This window comes from Cnephaeus nilssonii (assembly GCF_951640355.1).
Source record: "Cnephaeus nilssonii genome assembly, chromosome: 12".
Taxonomy (NCBI): Eukaryota; Metazoa; Chordata; class Mammalia; order Chiroptera; family Vespertilionidae; genus Cnephaeus; species Cnephaeus nilssonii.
Window position 1 is genome coordinate 71,203,209 of NC_137083.1, and position 23,684 is coordinate 71,226,892.

Sequence of the window (23,684 nt, forward strand, 5' to 3'; positions counted from 1 at the left end):
ACAAAATATCCTACCCATCTTGACAGATACCAGAGAAGAAGCAAAGCATGGTGACACATAGCCCATGCCCATGTACTGTAGAGACGCAGCCTCAGTGTTGTTCCACGGTTTTAGTGTGATTTTTATTCTATCTAGACATGAAGCCACTAATAAAAGGAACAAAACTAATTGTAGCTGACGCAAATGACTAGAAAAATGGAATGAATTTCCCTGTAAAGCTGTTGTATCCCGTATGAGTTAATTTTCAGGAGCTCTCTACAAACCAGAAAGACAAGCGATACCGTTGCTCTCAGATTTCTGATTTTTATTTCCATTGGCAATAGGAAATGTATTTGAAACCAAGAAAATAAGGAAGAGGGGAAATGGACTGGCCTTAAGATTTTACAGCAGATATGCCACTGGGTGACTGGCTGGCATTTGTAAAAGCTCACAGAGAGAAACTTGTGTGATTGTCAGCCCTCATCACTATTACTGTTACTTCAGACAATCACACACCAGAGAACAGAGCAGTTTGAAGCATGGCCAGTGGTAGCTGAGAGGGAGAGAAGGAGGAACAAGTTGTACCTCTTCTCTCTAAGGCAGGAACACAACATACTTCACATGAGTGATATAAGGATATCTCCCACATAACATATTGATTTAACTTTGCTGGTATTTGTTTTATAATTATCCCACTTATTTGGTATTCCCTTCCTTTTTCCAGAACTGGGAATCCCTTATTGAAGCTCTTTGTACACCTGGTTTATTCTACCACCACCACTAGGACCCAAAATAAACACTCTCTTAAGGGCTTCTCTATTCTTTGGCAATAAAATAACCACATCCTTTCTGAGCCATGGTTTTCATTCTGGAATTAATTCGACATGTGGAATCAAAGCTACTTGATTTTGTTTTTCCCAGTGGAAAGAGTTTCTCGCAGTGTGAAGATGACACTGCTCTTTATGGGGACAGCAATCTTCTGAGAAGCTCTGGGCTGTTGAGTCAGGGACCTGCTTGGTCTGAGCCACCATAGGAAAAGCACATGCTAGACTCTCATGACCTTCAACATCCAAATGACTTATACTTGCCTCGCTATGTGTGCAAAATGTCTCACTGCTTATTAAATCCTGACACCCGCTTCCCCAAAGTTAAAAAAATATGCGGTATCATTTCTCCCAGCACTGGTTATTGGAAGATGTTTATGTATTTGTTTATTTTGCTGTATGGATGGAATGACAATGGAGCTGGAGGTGGCCTTGGAGATGTTTGCAGATGAAGATGGTTAAACAGCTCCAGGGTGACACTGGCACATGCTGCCTCAGAAAGACAAAGCTGATGGTTTTGCAAACTCAGTCATGATAAAGCCGGTTTCTAGGCTTCTTCTTGGCATCACCTAACCAGGTCATCAGTCAAATCCAGAACTTTCCCCACCTGTCTCCACCTTCTCTTCACTGGCTGGTGTGTGCTCCCTGCTCTGTTACACTGCTCCGCAGAGTGTTACGCAGGGGTACTTCTCAGGGGAGTCAGAGGCTCTGTTCAGACCTCCCAGCTGCAGGGTAGTTCCCATCTCCTACCTCTATATGGAATTTGGTTATTGTTTACATTTTAATCCTTTTTATCTCCCATTGTTATTATTTCACTCTCTAGAAAACCAAATCCCAAATTATAGCATTAAAAGTTCAATTTACATCTTTATTCCTTCCCCCTTTGGTGAGGAGAAGCGCATGTATGTAGACACATTGTATGACTCGAGATTTAAGTTTCTGATCCTGTTCCTGAGGTTGTGGAGCAACATTAATGCTATTTTTTCCTTTTATTGGAGCCTTGATATTACTAACAGACACTAATAGTAAACCCCTAAGAAGGACCAGGGAGGAGAGCAGTACCTTAACCTCACTCATCCCCACTGTGAATCCCAGGAAAAAGGAGCATGACACAGGCAGGGAATGGAGACTGCCAGTGGTTCAAGGTTTTCCAAGGAAATAAGACTCCACTGCAAGAGCCTCACTTTAAATCCCCTTCGCTTAATCTTTACTTTTTATTTCATACTAGAGGCCCAGTGCATGATTTAATCATGCACCTGGTGCACCAGCGGGCTGGCTGTCTGCCGGTGCACCAGGCCTTCCGAAAGCCTCCGGCGCGGCGGAGGCTTTCGAAAGGCCTTGTGCCGGAGCAGACAGCCGGCCAGCTCCCCCGCTTTGGCTTTTGATCACGGGGGAGCTGGCCGGCTGTCCGCCGGTGCACCAGGCCTTCCGAAAGCCTCCGGCGCAGCCATGACACAGACGCTGAGCCGCGAGCTCAGCGTCCTGCTGGCCCAATCAGCTACCCCGGCCACCCTGAGTCCCGCCCCCTGCGCCTCCTGCTGGCCCAATCGTGGGCGTAGCGGAGTGATGGTAATTTACATATTACCATTTTATTATGTAGGATAAGCCACATCCTATATAATCTACACTAATAAAAGAGAAACATGCAAATTAACCATCACTTCGCTATGCCAAGCCACGCCCACCAGCCAATCAGAGCAAGTATGCAAATTAACCATCAAAGCTGGCAGGTAAATTTGCATACGCAGGCCGGGTGGCAGCACCATGGCCCGCCCCTGGGGGTCCAGGTCCATTGGGAGCCGGGGGAGGCCTGGTGAGCAGCGCCAGACACCGCTGGCAAGGTACCAGGGCCCTGGGAGGTGGGGTGAGCAGTGCCAGACGCCACCCATGGGGTCCGGGTCGATCACAGGCCTCAGGAGGGGCAGCGGCCTGCCTAGCCATGCCTGTGGGGCCCTGGGAACATCGCCACCCCGGGGAGGAGCGGCTGGACCTGCTTAGCCACTCCCGTGGGGCCCTGGGAACATCGCCACCCCGGGGAGGAACGGCCGGCCTGCTTAGCCACTCCCATGGGGCCCCGGGAACATCGCAGCCCAGGGGAGGAGAGGCTGGGCCTGCTTAGCCACTCCCGTGGGGCCCAGGAACATCGAAGCCCAGGGGAGGAGAGGCTGGGCCTGCTTAGCCACTCCAGTGGGGCCCCGGGAACATTGCAGCCCAGGGGAGGAGAGGCTGGGCCTGCTTAGCCACTCCCATGGAGCCCGGGAACATCGCAGCCCAGGGGAGGAGAGGCTGGGCCTGCTTAGCCACTCCCGTGGGGCCCAGGAACATCGCAGCCCAGGGGAGGAGAGGCTGGGCCTGCTTAGCCACTCCCGTGGGGCCCCGGGAACATCGCAGCCCAGGGGAGGAGTGGCTGGGCCTGCTTAGCCACTCCCGTGGAGCCCCGGGAACATCGCAGCCCAGGGGAGGAGAGGCTGGGCCTGCTTAGCCACTCCCGTGGAGCCCCGGGAACATCGCAGGCATGGGGTTGCTGAGACCCAGACAGGGCCTCTGGCCACAGATTCACAGCTTCTCGGAAACTGACTCTACCAGGCCGCCCGGTGGCCATGTGGCTGGGCCACAGGGTGCCCGTTCAAGATGTGACACAGAGAAGAGGTGCGGGAGGAAATCCAGAGAATGGGATGTGGGGGTTCAAGACTCACTTCCATTGGGCTTTGTCCTTCTTGGTCTTGGTTCTTTTCTTTCGGGCCTGGAGCCCAAGCACTGCAGGAGAGAGGGATGGATGAAGGCCGAGTGTGGAAGAAGAGGCGTCCCAACTGCGGGGCTGCCTGAGGGACGGCTCCAGGGCGAGTGCCACAGCTTTGGCAAAGCGACTGGCCAGGAGGGGGGCGTTCCAAGGGGCGCCGAGCAGCGCCTCACCATCCCTCTATGAGGACACCCCACACAGGCACTGCCTTCACCAGCAGGCTCTGGGCGACATCTGCAAATGCTACTGCAACCTCTAAGATTCTGGGCAAAGAACTGACCCTGTGCCCCTCTGGGTACCAGGCTTGCTAGGAGTGTGCTGTCACCAATGCCATAGATCAAAGGTAAAAACTTGGCGAGGCGGGGTGCACCAGACGGGGCTCAGGCTGGGGCAGGGGACCAGCAGGCAGGGATCTGCCACGCCTGCAGAGAGAGAGGTTCTGCAGTGACCCCAAGACACGGGTGGGCCCAGCCAGGGATCAAGGGGCATGGAAGGACACCGGGGTAGAGGAGCAAGAACCCACAGCCCTGAGGTGGGGTTTGAGGGGCGGTGCCACCTCAGTGGAGGGGTGCTGCACTGCAGGGTACCGGACTGACTGATGTGATTCAGAGAAGTTCCCAGTGCTAACCGGCGTGTCCCAGTGCCTTCACTGAGCTTTGATGGCCAATTGAGATACTATATAAGGAAAATGAGAGAAGAAGTGAGAAAGAAAAGGAAAGGCGAACAACACAAAAGAAAGACTGGAAGGAACCTGTAAACCCATTGTCACTTAAATAGGGAATATAGTCAATAGTGTTGTAATGATGGTATGATGCCAGGTGGGTACCGGAATTATCGGGGAACACTTTGTAAAGTATATGATTGTCTAACCACTATTCTGAAACTAACATAAAACCTGAAACCAATACAAAATAATATTGAATGTAAAGAAATAAAAATTGGAGTGAAATTTTTATAAATTTCAAAGTTTAAATAAAGGCTGTAAAGGAAGGAAGGAGGAGAATAAAAATAGTGTTTTTCATTTTACCACTTTATTGTCTTTTCAGTACATGAAAAAGACAGTTGTCTTTATATGGTGCTTTTATACTTTTCTAAGTCATTATCTCATTTTAATTTCAGGGCAACTTAAAGACAAGATAATTCTTCCCTCCACTATTCAAAGAAAGGAAATCTTAGTGTCTGGTCCCAATGATTCAATCGTCAAACCCTTATTATAAAGCAGGGTTAGTAAAATTTTCTGTGAAGGGTCATATCTATACTAATAAAAGCCTTGGAGGTGATCAGGCCAGCAGGGGAGGGTAGTTGGGGCAATCAGGCCAGCAGAGGAGCAGTTAGGTGTCAATCAGGCCAGCAGAGGAGCGGTTAGGTGTCAATCAGGCCAGCAGAGGAGCAGTTAGAGGGCAATCAGGCCAGCAGGCAAGCGGTTAGGAGCCAGCGGTCCCAGATTGTGAGAGGGATGTTCAACTGCAGGTTTAGGGATCAGGCCTAAACCTGCAGTCGGACATCCCCCGAGGGGTCCCAGATTGGAGAGGGTGCAGGTTGGGCTGAGGGACACCCTCCCCAGTGCACAAATTTCATTCACCGGGCCTCTAGTCCTATATATAATAAAGAGGTAATATGCAAATTGACCATCACTCCAACACACAAGATGGCTGCCCCCATGTGGACACAAGATGGCCACCACAAGATGGCCAGCAGGGGAGGGAAGTTGAGAGGAACCAGGCCTGCAAGGGACAGTTGGGGGGGCAGGTACCCAGGCCTGCAGGGGAGGGCAGTTGGGGGGGAACCAGGCCTGCAGGGGAGGGCAGTTGGGGGTGACCAAGCCTGCAGGGGAGGGCAGTTGGGGGCGATCAGGCCGGCAGGGGAGGGCAGTTAGGGGTGAACAGGCTGGCAAGGGAGGGCAGTTAGAGCTGACCAGGCCATCAGGGGAGGGCAGTTGGGGGTGACCAGGCCGGCAGGGGAGGGCAGTTAGGGGCAACCAGGCCTGCAAGAGAGGACAGTTAGGGGCGGCCAGGCCAGCAGAGGAGGGCAGTTAGGGGCAATCGGGCTGGCAGGGGAGCAGTTAGGCATTGATCAGGCTGGCAGGGGGTGATCAGACTGGCAGGCAGAAGCAGTTAGGGGCAATCAGGCAGGCAGGCAGGCAAGCAGTTGGGAGACAGCAGTCCTGGATTGTGAGAGGGATGTCAGACATCCTTCGAGGGGTCCCAGATTGGAGAGGATGCAGGCTGGGCTGAGGGCCACACACCCCTGTGCACGAATTTCATGCACCGGGCCTCAAGTTAGGTAAATAAAGGTCCACAAAATACCCAATCATGTATGCTCCCTACCCTCACCCCCCTAACCTCCCTACTGCAACAAAACACACAATAATTAATGAATGAATCCTTAACTGATCCTAATAAGCAATTTACAAGTTCAAAATGGTCAGCCTTGCAAGGAGGTCCATTAAAAACAGAAATTATAACACAAATCATGATAATTCCGTGAAAATCATTTTTATAGACATTTAAGAATTATTGTGACCACAGAATGTCATGATCTCTTGCTTCCATATGCACTGTAGGAAAATAAACTTCAAAGAAAACATTGAGCCAGATTCTCTTCCTTTTGAACTCCGCAGGAGCTCTCACTGGATGAAACGTGTGATAATGTGGTGGCTCTTAACTTTTCAAAGAATTCTCCTATTATCATGATCTGGCAGCAAAATTTTTGGTTTTGTACCAATACCAACCAGGTGCCAGGTCACAGTGAAGAAAAATTAATAACTTCTTCGAGATAAAAACCTGAACTCTGTTTCTAAGCAACCTCAAATGCATTAAAATAGTTTCACATAAATTATGTATGTGAGTCTCTACAATCTTGGCTTAATTTTCCTCCCAGGTGCTCCATTCTCTCCTGTACTTCATCCACCTGAGCTGTGACTATGACTTATCTGTTTACTTGTCTGTCAACCCCTCCTGTCTCCAAACACACTAGACTGTAAGTTCCCCCAGGGCAAATGTCTTTCAGATCTTTTTAACTGCTTTATCCCCTGCACCTACCACAGAGTATAGCACATAATTGTCACTCCATTATTTCTTAAATTGTTAAATTAATGTTACCACATTACACTTTGCTAGTTTATTCCCCTCATAAGACTAATTTCTTGAGGATGGTGTAAGTGTAATATACCTCCGTTGTCCTGTGCAGTGCATGGAACAGCATAAAAACTGAATAAATTAACGTGCTAACTAATTAATTACTCAAGCATGTATGTTTACAGCCCATGTGAGGACACTGATATGATTGCAAATGTGCTGCTCAGCCATTAATTCTGTTCAAATGCATTAAAAGCCAAAAAAAAAGTCAAAACATTTTTCAAGTCTATGCTAAATGTGAGGGTGTGTATACTGTTCAGAGACTATTCTTTAATAACATTTATGTCCCTTTTCGGAGTCATTACTTAAAGCTGATAATCCTAAAGCTTCCTTCCAGTCAAGATTATTTTATTCTCAATAAAATGTTCACTAGCGAACATTCTTCCTAATGTCTGGCCTTCATTCTATTTATTCATAGTGGAGCTGACCAACATTTCATAAATGGAGAGTCATTCTTCAGTCTATTCAAGAGCAAACACTCCCTTTATTTTGACCCTCCTTGACAGTTCTCCTATCATGTCATTTGCTATACTGCCCATTTTCTCCATGTCATTTATGTACCATTATAGATGAGGTACACACAGCTTTTAAAAGGTTTCATAAATTAGAGTAACCCCCTACATGTATTATATTTCATAGTTTCAAATGCTTCCATATCTTATTCTGCTACTGAAGACTCTTACTATTATGGGTGCAATCGTGACCCCCTGAAAAAGATATATATGAATCCTAACTCTCAGAACCTCAGAATGTAACTTTATTTGGTATCAGGATCATTAGAGAAGTGACCACGTTAAAATGAGTACATTAGAGTGGGTCCTAACCTAATATGACCGGTGTGCTTATTTAAAAAAAAGGAAATTTGGACACAGAGACAGACACAGGGAGAATGCCATGTGAAAATGAAGGCAGAGTTCAAAATGAGGCCTTTTCAAATCAAGGACCACCAGAGTGCCAGCATCTCACCAGAAGCTGGGAAGAGGCATGGAACAAATTCTCCCTCACAGACTCCAAAGAAACCAAACATGTTAATACCTTGGTCTCAGCCTCAGACTGCTAGCCTTCAGAACTGTGAAACAATAAATTTCCACTGCTTAAGTCACCCAGTTGCTTGTACTTTGCTACAGCAGCCCTGGAAAACTAATAATACAAAGGTCCTAAGAAGTGGGGGAAGTCTATATTTGGACAATGCACATAGAGCGTCAAAATGAACAGAGGTAATGCTCTTTGGATGAAAACCACCAACAAAGCAAAGATTTCAGATGTGGAATTGGGCGGGGGCATAATTCAGAGAAGGCACTAGGTCCAGTTCACAGAAGAAGAGGCTTAAATTTAGAGAAAAAAAAAATACTTTCTTGGAGTCTGAGGTAAAGAGAAAAAAGTAATAATTATAATGATCATGTTGATGACAGTGTTTACCATTTATTAAAGAACCACCACCCTATATCTGGCATTATTAGCTATCATTTAGTGTATGGAAAGTGCTTACAGAGAATGATGGTCAATTTTATATGTCAACTTAGAGGGTGTTTTTCAGTGAGATTTACATTTAAATTAGTAGAATTTGGGTAAAGCAGATTGGCCTCCATAATGCAGGTGGGCCTCATCCAATCAGTTGATGGCCTTCATAGAACAAAAAAACTGACCTCCTCAAACAAGAGAGAATTCTCTTGTAGACTGCCTTCAGAATCATACTGGAACATCAGCTCTCCTGAGTCTCCAGCCTACCAGCCTACCCTGAAAATGTGGACCTGTCAGCCTACCTAATCACGTGAGCCAATTCCTTATGATAAATAGGATTATCTATAGCTATAGATTGATAAATATAGATATAGATTATAGAGATAGAGATATAGACATAGGTATAGATGATATATATAGACATAGGTATAGGTATAGGTATAGGTATAGGTATAGGTATAGGTATAGGTATAGGTATATAGATATGGACATAAACATTTCCTGTTGGTTTTGTTGCTGTGGAGAACCCTGAAAAATAACCATATTAAATACTCAATGTTAGATATCATAATAATGCTCAGCTGTGTTAAGATGAGGATAACATTATCAAAAGGTTAAGTAAATTGCCTAAGATCACATTGTTATTAGTAAGTCACAGAGTGAGGATTCCAGCCAGGTCTGTCTGATCCCAAAGTACATATTTCTTCCACTATATATTGCTACCTAAGCGTTGACATTGAGGACAGAGATAAAGCAGAATGTGAGATTATTTTCTTAAGGTATAGAATGGATGACATGAGGAACTCCAGGGAAGATCAAGAACAATCAGTATGGGGGAAACTAAGTCAGTGGTTTTCACACTGTGGGCTCCAGCACATAGTGTTTCCCAAAAATACCTCAAGGAGTTCACCAACTTTTTATTTGAAATGTTAATATTTTTATGTCTTACAATTTATAAAACCTGAGTACAAAAATCACACACTCTCAAATATGAAAATTTTAGCACAATGGATTCATCCAAACGTTCGCCTGGACTGCCAGGCTAAACCATTTAGTGTCCACTAGGTAGAGAACTTCCCCTGACATCTCTTTGCACATATTTAAACATATTGCAATCTGCCATTGATTATTTCCGCACTACACAAGTAAGTGTGTCACTACAGGCACACGTGGGGCAAGCTCAGTTAATATCTCTGGTATGCCTGCTCATACAAGGTTTCATCCCAATATAACAGAGAGTTGTATAATCCCAAGAAAATAACAAGCCATGTGTGACATTATCATGGTACTCTATCATGATTGCTCAACAATAAGGTGACACTGATTATAAGACTGATCATCAATTTAATAATAGCCTTTCCAAAAAAGAAATGTTACATTAAATAGACATAGTTTTTTAAGGAAATTTTCAGTATTATATTCCTATTCGTACAATTACCTGTCAGTTTCTTCTTCAGTATCATAATTAAAGTTTTCTTCTAAGCCTTCTTCACATTGAGGTAAAAAATATTCTTTTGAATCACTCTTGACTATTCATAGCTACAAGTAGGGTTATAGTGACAAGCTACATTCTTAACACCTTCAACTGTAGGATAGACAGTATAATTTCAAAGCACAGTGAAGTGCTGAGCTTGGACAACTTCTACTTGAATTACAGTGCTTGGTATCCCAGACAAACTTCAGAGTAAATATAAGCTACTTCTTTCAAAACTAGATCACAGAGTAATCTTTCTCAAGAAATTGTAAAGCCCTAGCTGGTTTGGCTCAATGGATAGAGCGTCAGCCTGCGGACTGAAGGGTCCCGGGTTCGATTCCGGTCAAGAGCACATGCCCAGATTGTGGGCTTGATCCCTAGTAGGGGGCATGCAGGAGGCAGCTGATAATGATTCTCTCTCATCATTGATGTTTCAATCTCTCTCTCCCTCTCTGAAATCAATAAAAATATATTTGAAAAAAAAGAAGAAGAAAGAAAGAATGAAATTGTGGAGTGCAACCAATGCAAATAATTCAGTTGAGGTAACAGAAATATATGCCTTCTATGCATTGATAAATCCCATACTACAATTTATCCCTGAGCCTAGTAGCTGACAAGTTCCTTTCTTTGAAGCTCCAATTGGCTTTAATTAAGCAATTCATGAATAGGACAACATCCCATTTAGCAACTAGAACTTGCTCCCTGACAAATTTCTTTTAACATCAATTATAAAAGGCATCTCAATTTCAGAACTATAACATTGTGAAAAACGCAAGCATGTAGGAACAAGAACACAGCACACATATATGTTGTATATTCACTTTAGCCCTTATTTGGGGTCAGGAGGCTTACCATAGCTTTGTAGTTATGGAAGGGATCCTGTGTTATTGTTACTTTTATTTATATATATAAGATATATATCGCAATTCTATGGAAGATTTCATTTGGAAATTTGGAAATTAGGATTCACTGATAACTGTGTTTTTTTTAAATGTGAGAAACACTGCACTAGGAAAATCCAAGTATTATATACACAGTGTCAAACATGAACTTGAAGAACCATCTGCCAGGTGATTCTAACTTTTCCTTCAGCCCCAAGAAAGAGAATAAGACTAAAAATAGAGAAACAGATGACCTGAATGATGAACTAGGGATTGGTGATCACAGATGGACATCAAGAAGGGTGTGGCTGGTAGTGAGAGGAACTCTAAACTAACTGAACCTGGAATGCAGCTAAGGGCATGAAGTTAGTAAGGTAAGAAGAGTAGATGCAAAAACTCAACAGAAAGCCTGGCTCAGTAGGTTGGATGAAACAATGAGGGTGATGGCTACGCCCTGATGGAACAAATCAGGATAAAATATACAGTGTGGGTCAAATTTTGTGCAACTGATAATGTCTGGCTACTGGTATACTTTTGGCTGACCACATCTTTTACTCATCAGCTAGACATTGAGAATTGTAAAGACCTCATTAACTTAAAACAATGCTTCCCCCTACCTCACCCAGAGCCAAGAATTAGCTTGTCACAGGGACTTCAGCAAATCAATAATGGGGGGGAATGTTTCTGGCACTTTTAAGAACTGAGTAAGATGCTTACATTAATGATATTATTTATAATGCTTGTATCAAAACATAATAAGTTTTGGAGAGAAAAATATTAAAATCTATATACAAAATGAAGTAAAATTATGTAATTCACCAATTCCATTCTAGCTTTTTGGATATTGTGATGAACTGGTTAAGAATAGAGTTTTAGATTTAGATCAATCCAAGTTCACATCCTGACTTCAGGGTAATTAGCTAAACACTTTAATCTTTCTAAATCTCCTGTGCCTTATATGTAGAATATATCTATAATTGTTTGAAAAATTCACTGAGATAATATGTAGAACCCCTGGCACATGGAAAGTGCTTAGTAAATGTTAGAAGATAGTGAGAGGCAAGACTGCTGATTTCAGGAATATTTAAGAAGAAATTTTGAATTTTGTGGCAACTGAACTATATCTATGTTTCTATTGTTAATTTACTGAAAAGTAATGAAATTTCAAAATTCTCTTCCATAGACCCAAAGGTTTAAAGAAGGATGGTAGGAGAAAGAAGTTTAATAGAGCTGGAAGAAGATGAAATCACCTCCATATACTACATTTTATGATTATTTGGTAGAATCTGTTTTTGTTTTCAAATCTGTAGTTTTCCAATCTTTAATTAAGGTTGAGAGTAGTATTTGGACAATTTAAACCCATTTTCTTAAGACTGACTGAAGGGTTCTCAGATTTTAATAAGGCAAAAGACATAATCTGAAATCCAAAAAACAAAAATAAAAAAAATAATAAGATGTGGTTGCTCTCTTCCAGAGATTCTGATTTAGTAGGCATACAGTGGGTCTAGGAATCTGCATATTTAATGTGATATATAATTATTACTAAATTAAGATATTAATTTAATAATTAAGATACATATATTCGAATATATTTTTAGAGCAGGTGATTGGCAGACTACAATTTGAGATGCACATCTCTAAAGCTTAGAATATTGCTAACTATGAAGTAAGAGCTCCTAATTTTAAAAGCATAAACATTTATCTAAAAAGTTTATCCTATTTCTAGCTGATTTCCCTTTCAACAGAATAAACTTTGATCAAATTTTCAATTAACAGCAGATTTGGTGCCTCATTTTTAAAAATAATACCTTATTTGTGTCTACTCATCCCAAAATCTGACTCTACTCTGCATTAATGGTGGCTGGAGTGAAACACAAGAATTGTTCTGGCAGCAGCAGAAACCACTGAATCAGCAAAAACTTGTATGAGTTTGCCTTAACTGGTTTGGCTCAGTGGATAGAGCGTTGACCTGCGGATTCAGGGGTCCCAGGTTCGATCCCGGTCAAGGGCATGTACCTTGGTTGCGGGCACATACCCAGTAGGGAGTGTGCAGGAGGCAGCTGATTGATGTTTCTCTCTCATCGATGTTTCTAGCTCTCTATCCCTCTCCCTTCCTCTCTGTAAACAATCAATAAAATATATTTTAAAAAAAACAAAAAAACTTGTATGAGTTCAAAAAGGCTGCCAAGATCCAAGGACTGTGTTTAAGAATTGAATCTAGTTTTCAGTTCTAAATGTAATGATCTTATTATATTTACATTTCATAAGACATATTTTTCAATTCTTTTTTTAAAAAGCACATTAAATAATTTTTGCTATCAAGGAATTATATTGTTGAGTTTAGAAAAGTTTATTTTATTATGTGAGGTGTCTTATTCACTCGGTTTTATAAATTGAGGGGAAGCAAAGTGTGTCACCCCAAAAATATGCCTCTTTGGGATATTGATTACTTTAAGCTGGTTAATTTTAAGAAACAAGACTCAGGAGAACCCTCTGACCTTCCCTTTACTGCCTAAAAGAATTAGAGGACCTGATCCAGGAAGGAAGCTATCAGATAACTATGGTTTAATATAAACGTGTGTATGATCAGGAGAAACCTAGCAAGGCCCATTGGATCCAAGTTCCCTGTGTCCCACTATATATATATATTTTATTGATTTTTTACAGAGAGGAAGGGAGAGGGATAGAGAGTTGGAAACATCGATGAGAGAGAAACATCGATCAGCTGCCTCCTGCACACCTCCTACTGGGGATGTGCCCGCAACCCAGGTACATGCCTTTGACCAGAATCGAACCTGGGGCCTTTCAGTCCGCAGGCTGAAGCTCTATCCACTGAGCCAAACCAGTTAGGGCCCCTGTGTCCCACTTTTAAAGATGACCCAGAAAAACATTTGTTTACCAAAATGTTTCCTTTTCCATCTCCATGCGAATTGCCTTCCTGAGTTTTTAAGTCCCAGACCACAACTGCGTCCTTTTCCTTTGTTAATGATGACAGTAAGCTTCAATGGCCCTATGTGTCCTAGGGCCTGACATTCCTACAGAACTCCCATATGTACAGACACATTGAACTTGGTTATTTTCTCCTGTTAATCTGTAATATTAATTGGATTAGTCCAACCAGAAGAATTTCTAACGGTGGAAGGAAAATTATTTTTCTACTCCCACAAAATCAATAAAAATTGTGGACTCCTTTATTAAAGTAGAGTAAAAGAGAAAAAAAAAAACCTATAGATTTTAGAGCACATTTGCACTCTAACGAGAAAAACTGCATCATTAAAAATATTAACATGAAATTTCCAATAAAGAAAAATAATTAGAATGTATAATAATCTTTTTTGTAATCCTCGCCCAAGGACATGCTTAGAGAGAGGAAGGGAGAGAAAGAAAAATAGATGGGTTGCAGCTCAGGTGCCCCGAGTCGAACCAGCAACCTTTTGGTGTACAGGATGACGCTCCAACCAACTTAGCCACACGGCCAGGGCTATAAAAGTTTTGATATATGTGCTAAGTCTTCAAACTACTAGAATATATCAGGAACTCAATATTTATGCTAAATTAATGCATGCATAAGTAAATAAATAAACATAACATGTGTGTTTCAATGTTATTACTTTACATTAATGAGCTCATTTTATAGTAGTTGTCTTTCTAGCTATTAAATTTTTATTGCATGAAAACCTAGCTCTACTGTTAATTTCACCAGTTTTATAAATTCTTAATACAATGAATAAAATGTTGGATCGCATTGTAGTTAGATATTGTATTCTCTGAATTAACTGAATTATGTAAATACTTAGTGTCTAACTGTATTAATGATTTGGTCCAAGTATGCTCAATAACAAATTAATCCAACGGGGATTTATTTGCTTTGTGCACTTTCATTCATAAGGCATATATACAAGCTATACATTGATGTTTATGGATAAAAGAGAGTAATAGTGTGAGGGCGTTCCAGGTAAAAGTGAATAGAAAAGAGGTTACTGTGAGTTTTTGGAAGCCAAACCTATCTTTGAGTTGAAAGTAGAAGTTCTTTTGGTAATAAGAATTTGGTCAGCCTACTTATTACTTTATTTTTTAAAATGGATTCAGGGGCCCAAGACTAAAATAAACTTAAAAAAAAATTTTTTTAATACTAAATTACGACATACATTTAGGAAAAAATTTTGGAAATAATCATTTTAATAATCTGGCTTAAAATTAAACTTATCAGGCAACCTGAATATTCACATGAGATTTGAAAAGAAAAGTATTTCAGGGCAAAAGCCTACTATGGTAAATTTAGCTGTCATTGATCTTTTGAACTATCTTAAGCTGGAATTTTCCTAGAAAGTTTCGTGAACTATATAAGAAAACAAAAAGAACAGCTTTTCCTATTTCATGTTATACTTTAGAACACATGATAAACTAACATTTTAATTCAAAATTAGGCATTTTATCTTCAGATTCCAAATGAAAAGCTTTTTAAATTCAATATTTATAAGTAAATTTTTTCATTTCCCTCAAATATTAAATTTTAGAAGCATAGCCATAAGCTGAGTTAGTCAACTTTTATCTCATTGAACAAGTATATTTTAAGGGGCTACTATGCACCAGGCACTAGATACCAAAAGATGGATAAGATAGAGCCTGTGCCTTGAAGGATAGATGCATCAAAATATTCATATGCAAAAAATAAGTAAAGAATAAATGGTAATAGAAGAGAAGACAAAGGCAGAGATGGGAGTGATGTGGCCACAAGCCCAGGGATGCTGGAGTCACCAGGACCTGGAAGAGACAGGAAGTGTCCTTCCCTAGACCTTCAGAAGGCACACAGGCCTGCCTTCATTTCAGACTTTTGGTCTCCAGAGGTGTGAGAGAATAAATGTCTGTTGTTTTAAGCCAAAAAAAAAAAAAAAAAAAAAAAAAAAAAAAAAAAAAAAGAATAAGTGGTCAATAGATTTCCTATAAGTCAAAAACTATTGGAAAAATTATCTAATAGCTGTTAAGCTACTACAATATTTTCCTCTTCTGAAAAATTTATATTGAATGTAGCTGTGTTTCATTTCCTTTATAAATTACTCAGCTGAGTACAATAACATTAATTATATATGAGCCTTGAAAAGTTTTTCTAAATTTTTATGTTAAAGTAATTTTGCAAATTTTGAAGCTTTTTGCAATACAATACAAAAGGAATATTTTCTGACATGTGAAAATTATATGAAATTTCTATTTCACTACCCGTAAATAAAGTTTTATTGGAACAAAGCCATGCTCATTTGTTTGCATATTGTCTACGGCTGCTTTCCCACAATGTCAGAGACCACGTTGTCTGTAACGTTGGAAATATTTACTTTCCAGCCCTTTATAGAAAGTTTGCCAACCCCTGATCTAAAGTATAGCAAAGGATTTTGGTTGAAAGAGTAAAGTTTTGCTGTGTTGCTTCATTTTCCAGAGTTCATAGAGGTGTTTAAAATGAATAAAATGTGCAAAAAAGAGCTTCTTAGATAGTTTCTCCAGTGGTGCCTCTAGAACTGGGGTAGCTGATCCCCACCAGCAGAGGCTGCCTTTTCTTGTTGCTCACATAACTGGCTCTGGGCTCCAAGGTCTGGCTCTTGAATCACCTCTAAACCCAGCTGTTGGCACCTCTAAGATTCTGCCTAGCAAGCTTAATTTTCAAATACTGGCCTTCCTGGTACCAGATGAAATTCTTGGATCCCTTTTTGAAGTTGAGAACTTCACTAGGCACTTGGGGGTAGGTGTGAAGTTGGGTAAAAGGTGGGTGCACCTCTGTAGGCAGTGCTAAGAAAGAAAGCTCTGCATGTTGTAACAGACTCAAAGTTTTAACACGAAACAAGGATACATAATCTTTTCAAGCGTACTAAGAATCCTTTTCCAACACACACACAAAAATCTCACTGCAGAAAGACAAAACCTGAAGCTCCAGCAGGTTTTCAAACCTACTACCTGAATGGCTATGATCACAGAAATCAGTTTAAAGTGGTGAAGTTATAGTGGGGTGGGGGCCCTTCACATATCAGTTGGTCAGTTTGGAGGGTCCTGAGTAGAATTTCTAAGTAGAGTTTAACCAGTTCTGTCCGTAAAATACAGTTGCTTGTTCCAGAACACACTCCCAGGGGGTTCTGTACCACAGCTAAGGCAAGCAAGTGGGATGTCTTGCTTGCCTTAGCTGTGGTATGCAAACTTCTTCCCTAGAGGCCACTCTGGACTTGACTGAATAGTGTGAGGGAAGTATTCTGACTGTCGCCTCAGACATCCTGATATCCCTCACCTAAGACCAAGCTCTAGATCACTTTAATATATTTTCAAATGGCCATGTTATCCGCCTTTGAGCCACAGACATCATTTTTTTTTTATTTTAAAGAGAAGCAGAGGGTCTGCATAGGCCCCACCCCTTCCCAAAATCTTCTCCAATTGAATCTCCTCACTCACCAAGCTTCACTACCAGACATACCCAAGCCAGCAAATCTGCACACTGACCTTGATTCTTTTTTTAAAAATTTATTTTATTGATATTTTACAGAGAGGAAGGGAGAATGATAGAGAGTTGGAAACATCGATGAGAGAGAAACATCGATCAGCTGCCTCCTGCACACCCCCTACTGGGGATGTGTCTGCAACCAAGGTACATGCCCTTGACCAGAATCGAACCTGGGACCCTTCAGTCCACAGGCTGACGTTCTATCCACTGAGCCAAACTGGTTAGGGCGACCTTGATTCTTCTCTCTCCTTTGTCTTCCTTACCTAATAACCAAACCTGTTAATTTTACCTCCTCTCTCTCTTCACTCCCACCGACGCTCTTTCAGTTCATTTCTTTTGCAGATCTGCCACAGCTCAGCACTTGCCATGTCACTCCCCTGCTTGAAATCCATGCCTTTTAACTTCCAATATGATAAAGCCAGAGCTCACGAAGCCCCTTATGATCTGGCCATTGCTAGAGTTTCAGACCAAATTTCCCCCAAATCTCACTCACGCATCTTATGCTCAGGTCACAGGGAACTTCTCTGAAATCTTTAAAGGTGCCAGGATCACTCTTACTGCCAGTCCTATACACAGGTTGCTGCTTCTGTATTTAAATGTTTCCTAACCATTCCCACTCTATGTCTGGATAGTCTTCTTTCCATGTCAACACGGAGTCACTCCACCAGCAAGCCTTACTTCACCAGCCTCAGGCTGCATGAGATGCCCATTGGAGTGTTGCCAAGAGCCTTGAGACTCTGGGTTTCAGAGACTGTTTTTCATGCAGGCAGCACCAGTTTTTTCTGGAGCACCTCATTCTTAATGCCTCACATGGAATACAAAAGGTGGTGAATAAATGAATTAGGGCTTCCTCCAATTAGGGCATGCCCTGAATCATGACCTAAAAGGAAGTACTGCTCTGACTCAGCTCCTGGAAACAAACTATGGGAGAAATCCCTCGTTATAGCAGAGTAAAGCCAAGTTTCAGGGTTGAGAATCCTAACAATAAGGACTTAGCAGAAATCTTCAAACCATGATTTTAGCCCATGAGCAAGGAATTAGCAGGCAGGCTTTCCCACTAACGCTAAGGCCTAGCCATAAAGGAACCCAATAAAAATTGATGGAATAAAACCTATCCAGGATCCTCTCGCTTTTTTTTTTTTAATATATTTTTATTGATTTCAAAGAGGGAGAGAGAGATAGAAACATCAATGATGAGAATCATTGTTTGGCTGCCTCTTGCACACCCCCTACAGGGGATTGAGCTCACAATCCCAGGAATGTGCCCTTGATCAGAATCGAACCCAGGACCCTTCAGTCCCCAGGCCAACTCTCTATCCACTGAGCCAAACCAGCTAGGGCTCGCTTTGACACCTTTTTATCAGAAGGATGCTGCAAGACTGTAGAAAGTCATCAATCTACAATACCCATAAGCCTCTGGGGTTGTCATCATTACAAAGAAATGTGCATCAAACTTTCTATGCAGGAGTCTTGAAATGGTCTGAATGCTTTACTAAACAAGTCATAGAAGGCCCTGACATCCAGGGCTTTACAATTTGAAACAGTCATTGATGCTAAAAAACAGTAGTAAGCCTGTGGAGCCACACAGAGAATAGCTAACTTGCCAAGTCTTGCGACCTGGATACAGATCTTTCAGAGCTCTATAAGAATGTATTCACTCTGCATCAAGCAAGCTAATTGAATTTTTACAGATTTTTTTTTTTGCTAAAAGAAGCCTAAACTATTTGCTGACAGGAAGCTCTATAATAAAGCCACTTTGTAATGCTAATTTCATGCTTACAACTACAAGGTAAATTCTTAGGAGCGGAGGAGAAGCATCTGAAAGAGGAATGTTTTGCTCTGTGATAATGCACTTAACATACTTATAAATGTAACCTTCAGGCACGGTCCCCAGACAACCAGATCTCGCTCATAATCTGTTTTCCCCTTTTGATCTCCTGGCATTGTAGGGATTTGTGCCAGGGAAGTGATCTACACAGATGAGTCAGGAATCAGTGGAATCAAAATTACCAAAATTGCTGTTGAGTCAGAGGTGTTTTTAAATTTTGTCAAACAACAGATAGCTGCATGCTAAATGGTTAACACCCTTCCGTGGTGGTTTTGCAATCCCATACTTACAGTGTAGCTCTATCACACGGAAATTACAGGTTCGGGTGAAATGACACTAACAATAATAATAGATTTTAGAGTGGTGCCATTTAAGAACTTTTTAAACAAGTTTCAACATTTATGCATTGAACATTACCACACTAGTCTTATTTCCTCCCTTAAAACATAAATGGAAAACCATGATTTCCCTAGTGTTGGCTCTGAGGAATACTTTGATTGTCACATAAATTATTGATGAAGCAGTTAAGAAAAATAGATTCCACGTCTCTCTTTAGCAACGTATGAATTTTAAAGCTATATACCATATGCTATTTGTTTTAAGTATATAGAAATACTCCTAGAGAGTCAAGTAATAAATTGAACTAGCAGATAAAAGCTATTGGAATACACTTCAAAACCAAGAAGGAATTTTTTAAACTAGCAAAACTAACTAAAAGAAATTTAATTATATATATACATATATTTTATATTTTAAAATATGTAATTACAATATTAGTCTTATAATGCAAAGGAAGTACTTTTAGAACTCTGAGTTAAAATCAAAATTGACACATAATCCGAAATTGAAAAATCTGAACAGTACCATAACAAATCTAGAACAGCAAAAGGCAGATGGATACAGAGAAATATTAAGGGGCTCAAGCAACATTTGTCAGTGTTCAGGCAACACTGTCCAAGACAGAGGGACCCCTGACCCAAAAGTGGTCTCCTATTCCTACAGGAGACAAAGCCAAGCAAGTACATGAAAACCCAGGGCTGTTCTCATGGCATTTTCTCATTGACTGACTAAATGGACTCATGATATTCAGGCAGCCTTGACAGCTGTACATCTCACTTGATATGAGATGAATTGAGCATCTCATATTGTAATAAATTGAACTCATATTGGCCTTTTGTTTTATGCAACTATTTCTTTTGATTTGGGAGTCTAAACCTTGTCTGAAAGACAAACCTTTACATTGACTGGAATAGGACTAGACCTTTATTTGATTGGTCAACTGGTCTCCCTTGGCAAGATGTCTATGAATACCCCCAACCAACTTCAAAATATCTATGGCTGCCATAATTTTAGATTTCTGCATGCCTTGCAAACATGTAAATAAAATGTAAATATAAAATCATTGTGATGAATTTTTTTTTTACAAAATGCCATAATTTATATAACCAAATTAGTGTGGTCCTCTCCAAATTTCTCATCTTTAAGAGTATTTCATTATATACTTATCCATGATATTCACAAACTATTTGAATTTTTGCATGAAACTTTCTTTTAGATTGTTTATAAACATATATCTGCACACATATATGTATATATATTAGCATTATGATACTTGCGACATCCCTCAAACATGTACTTGATATGAAACCCATGCAAAATGAAGTACTTAATTTTCCCCAAAACTTTATTAGCTTTTCCAACAACAAACCCTAAACAATGAAAGATATTTAATATAACTTATAACCCAGACCATAACAGCTTTACACTTTCATGACACTGAAACTGAAGGGACCATATTCAGAAAGTTAAATTCTAAGTCGTTTAACAACATATATAAACACATGACTTTTTCCTTATTTATCTGATAGGCCATGTCAGAGGAGATTTCGCCTAATTTAAACTCTCATCCAGGCCCATTCATTGCATGTACAGGCTGATAGTCACAAAATTATATTCAACAAAGATGAATTGAATATATTATATAAATAAGGTAAACAATATTATAAAGAATATAAAAATATGATAATTGATGATGACATAATGCTAACATTTGTGGGCTAACCATTTTACATGCACTTTTTTAAAAATATATTTTATTGATTTTTTACAGAGAAGAAGGGAGAGGGATAGAGAGTTGGAAACATCGATGAGAGAGAAACATCGATCAGCTGCCTCCTGCACACCGCCTACTGGGGATGTTCCCGCTACCAAGGTACATGCCCTTGACTGGAATAGAACCTGGGACCCTTCAGTCTGCAGGTCAACGCTCTATCCACTGAGCCACACCAGTTAGGGCTACAGGCCCTTTTTCAATAGATTAACCCCTATTATGTAGGACCTACTACTCTCCAAGTCTTAAAGGTCAAGTCACACAAACACAGAGATGTTAAGTGATTTGCCTCAGGTCACACAGCTACTAAGTAGCAGATCCAAGATTTGAATCAAAACAATCTGAATCAAAGCCTAACACTCTTGACCACTAAACACACTGTCTAATCAATGCAGAAGTTTTTGACCCTTTCATAAGTATAACCCAGAAATTTATAATCACAGGCACTTAGGTGACAGTTCCTATAAATAGCAGGAACTTAACTTTTTAAAATACACCTATTCTTATAACAACTTATTATGAAATAGTTTTGAAACAGGAATGAGTATGCTCTTAACAAACTTAGTAGTCATTATAATACTTTTTTTTTTTTTTACAAACCAACCTGAGAGCACTTTTAAACTATATTAACATTTATAAGCTGATGTGTTGGAGGTTAAAACTTTGGTAAATCAACAATAATCTCATTTAAATCAACAATGATCTAATTTAAAATCCTTTAAGTACTTAGAAGTAGCCATGAGGTATTTGTTCTTCTGAAAACTTTATTTTTAGACTGATTGGCATTTAGGTTCCTCAAAGTGCTCTACAAAGAAGTCTACAATGTATGCCAATGAGCATTCTGATTTTATAAGTAGTAGTAACATAGATCAACAGATAATCCAGTTTTTTATAGATGGTGTAACAAAAGGTGCGGAAAACACATCACCACACAAAAGGTAATTTCAATGAGTCAAGTCCTTCTCTTCCATCCACAGGGAGGAGTGTCAATGGCCAAAGATCTCTCCTTAGCACTGAGTTCCAGGCTTATTGCACAGGCAGAGAATAGAACATAGATGTGAAAGCTGAGTCCCTTCCCCCCACATGTACATATGGGTATATTTACATTTGGCTTTTCTGATACCTAAGTATGCTGATTCATTGGATAATTATGAGTTAAGTAATGTCCCATGAGAGAGCTGTACCTATTCATTCATTCATACAAGTATAACAGGAAAAGAAGATACAGTATCCAAAGACACTTCAAATATGAAATGCTACATCTAAATTACACTTAGCCTAAGACTTGGAATTTAGACAATATTTTTAAAAATCTCATTAGATGAAGTATGCAAATTTTATGGATCATCACATACAAAGTAGTACAAGTACAATTTATTAAAAGTCAGTTGGATATAACTGCAGTATCTATTCCCATGGCTTCATATTTCCATGATACTTCTGACCCTTTTTAAATGTATAACTTGTGGAATTAGCTTTTTAAAAAAAGGGGGGGGGGGGACTTGCTTTCATGCTTTAAAGAAAGAATAATAGAATTGTGAGAAATACTGTTAGACTTAATTGGTATTGTAAAAATAAAAACTTTAAGTACATAGTACCCACATCACCCACCTCCCCTAAAAAAGTTCAAAATTCAGTCAACAAATGTTTTCTGAGTACCTCCTGCACGCAGGAATAGCTCGAGCAGTATATGCGCCAATAAAGCATCTAAGTTTCTAAGGCACGAAGGGGAGAAAACAAGGGACTACACTTAAGTATTTTCACGAACAAGTTTATAATTCATAAACGTATTAGAGAAACCTAAGAAAACAATTGCACAATAGCACATTTGGGTCTTGAGAGCACGACTTTCAGCTGTTAGTTAAAACGTCAATGTTAAACTAAGGCTCTCCATCCAAACACTTGGCTTCAGTTTATTCTTTATCGCTTCTTAATGTATTCGATTTTATTCCACAAAGGATGGCGCATCTTTAAACACACACACACACACAAACGATTCCTCTTTCCCCAAAACCAGCCCAGACACGGGCCCTCCTCTTCGCGGGCACGTGTCTTTCCAAAGCTCGGCTGGACACCCTCTCACCTGAAAAAAAGTTTGGAGATGACGCTGGCCTTTTCCAGAGGCGACCTCTGCATGGTCTCTGGGGACGCCGAGGTCCTTGCCGGGGCGGCTGGGCTCGAGCTCCTAATGCAAAACGCCCCACTCCTCGGGTTGCCTGCCTCTCGCCCCTTTTTCTCGGACCTGCTGTGATGTCATTTGCTTCCCACTCCCCCCACCCCTCACCCCACCAGCCTCCTCTTTTCTCGCGCTCCTTTCCCCGCCTCTACAGCCCAGGTTAAAAGCCAGGCGCTGCCGGGTCCGGCCCCACTTTTGCTCAAGCGACTTTTCCCTCCCCCTCCGCACCCCCCACCCCCCGACCGCACCCCGACCGCTCCTTCCTCCTCGCCTCCTTCCCTCGCGCCTCTCTCTCTCTCTCTCCCCGGATTCTAACTCCCAACCTGCCTCCTCCCTTGCGCGCACTCCTTCCAAGTCCGCGTCCTTACCGTGCAGCCCCCGCCCAGCCTGCAGGTGAGGACAGTCGGGGCGGCTCTCCAGGTCCCGCCACCCACGATCCGGGACGGAGGAGCCCCCGCAGGAGCAGAACCAGCCCTTTCCCTCCTCCTCCCCCCTCCCCCATCCCGGACCCTCCTCGTCTCCGGCTTCCGCGGGACCTCGGCGTGCCGCCGCCAACTTCCCCGCGCGTTCCCTTTGCTCCCGTTTTCTGAGATCCT

The 23,684-nt window shown here is 41.2% G+C and overlaps 1 protein-coding gene across 1 annotated transcript in view; it reads right to left on the bottom strand.

The window, feature by feature from the left end:
- CFTR (CF transmembrane conductance regulator) overlaps nucleotides 1–23,123 on the bottom strand; it is a 183,019-nt gene extending 159,896 nt beyond the window's left edge. The window contains exon 1 of the mRNA XM_079785504.1: nucleotides 22,996–23,123. Coding sequence (XP_079641630.1) covers nucleotides 22,996–23,048 — 53 coding nt within the window. The 5' untranslated portion in view covers nucleotides 23,049–23,123. The remainder of the gene's footprint in view (nucleotides 1–22,995) is intronic.
- Nucleotides 23,124–23,684: the final 561 nt, after the last annotated feature.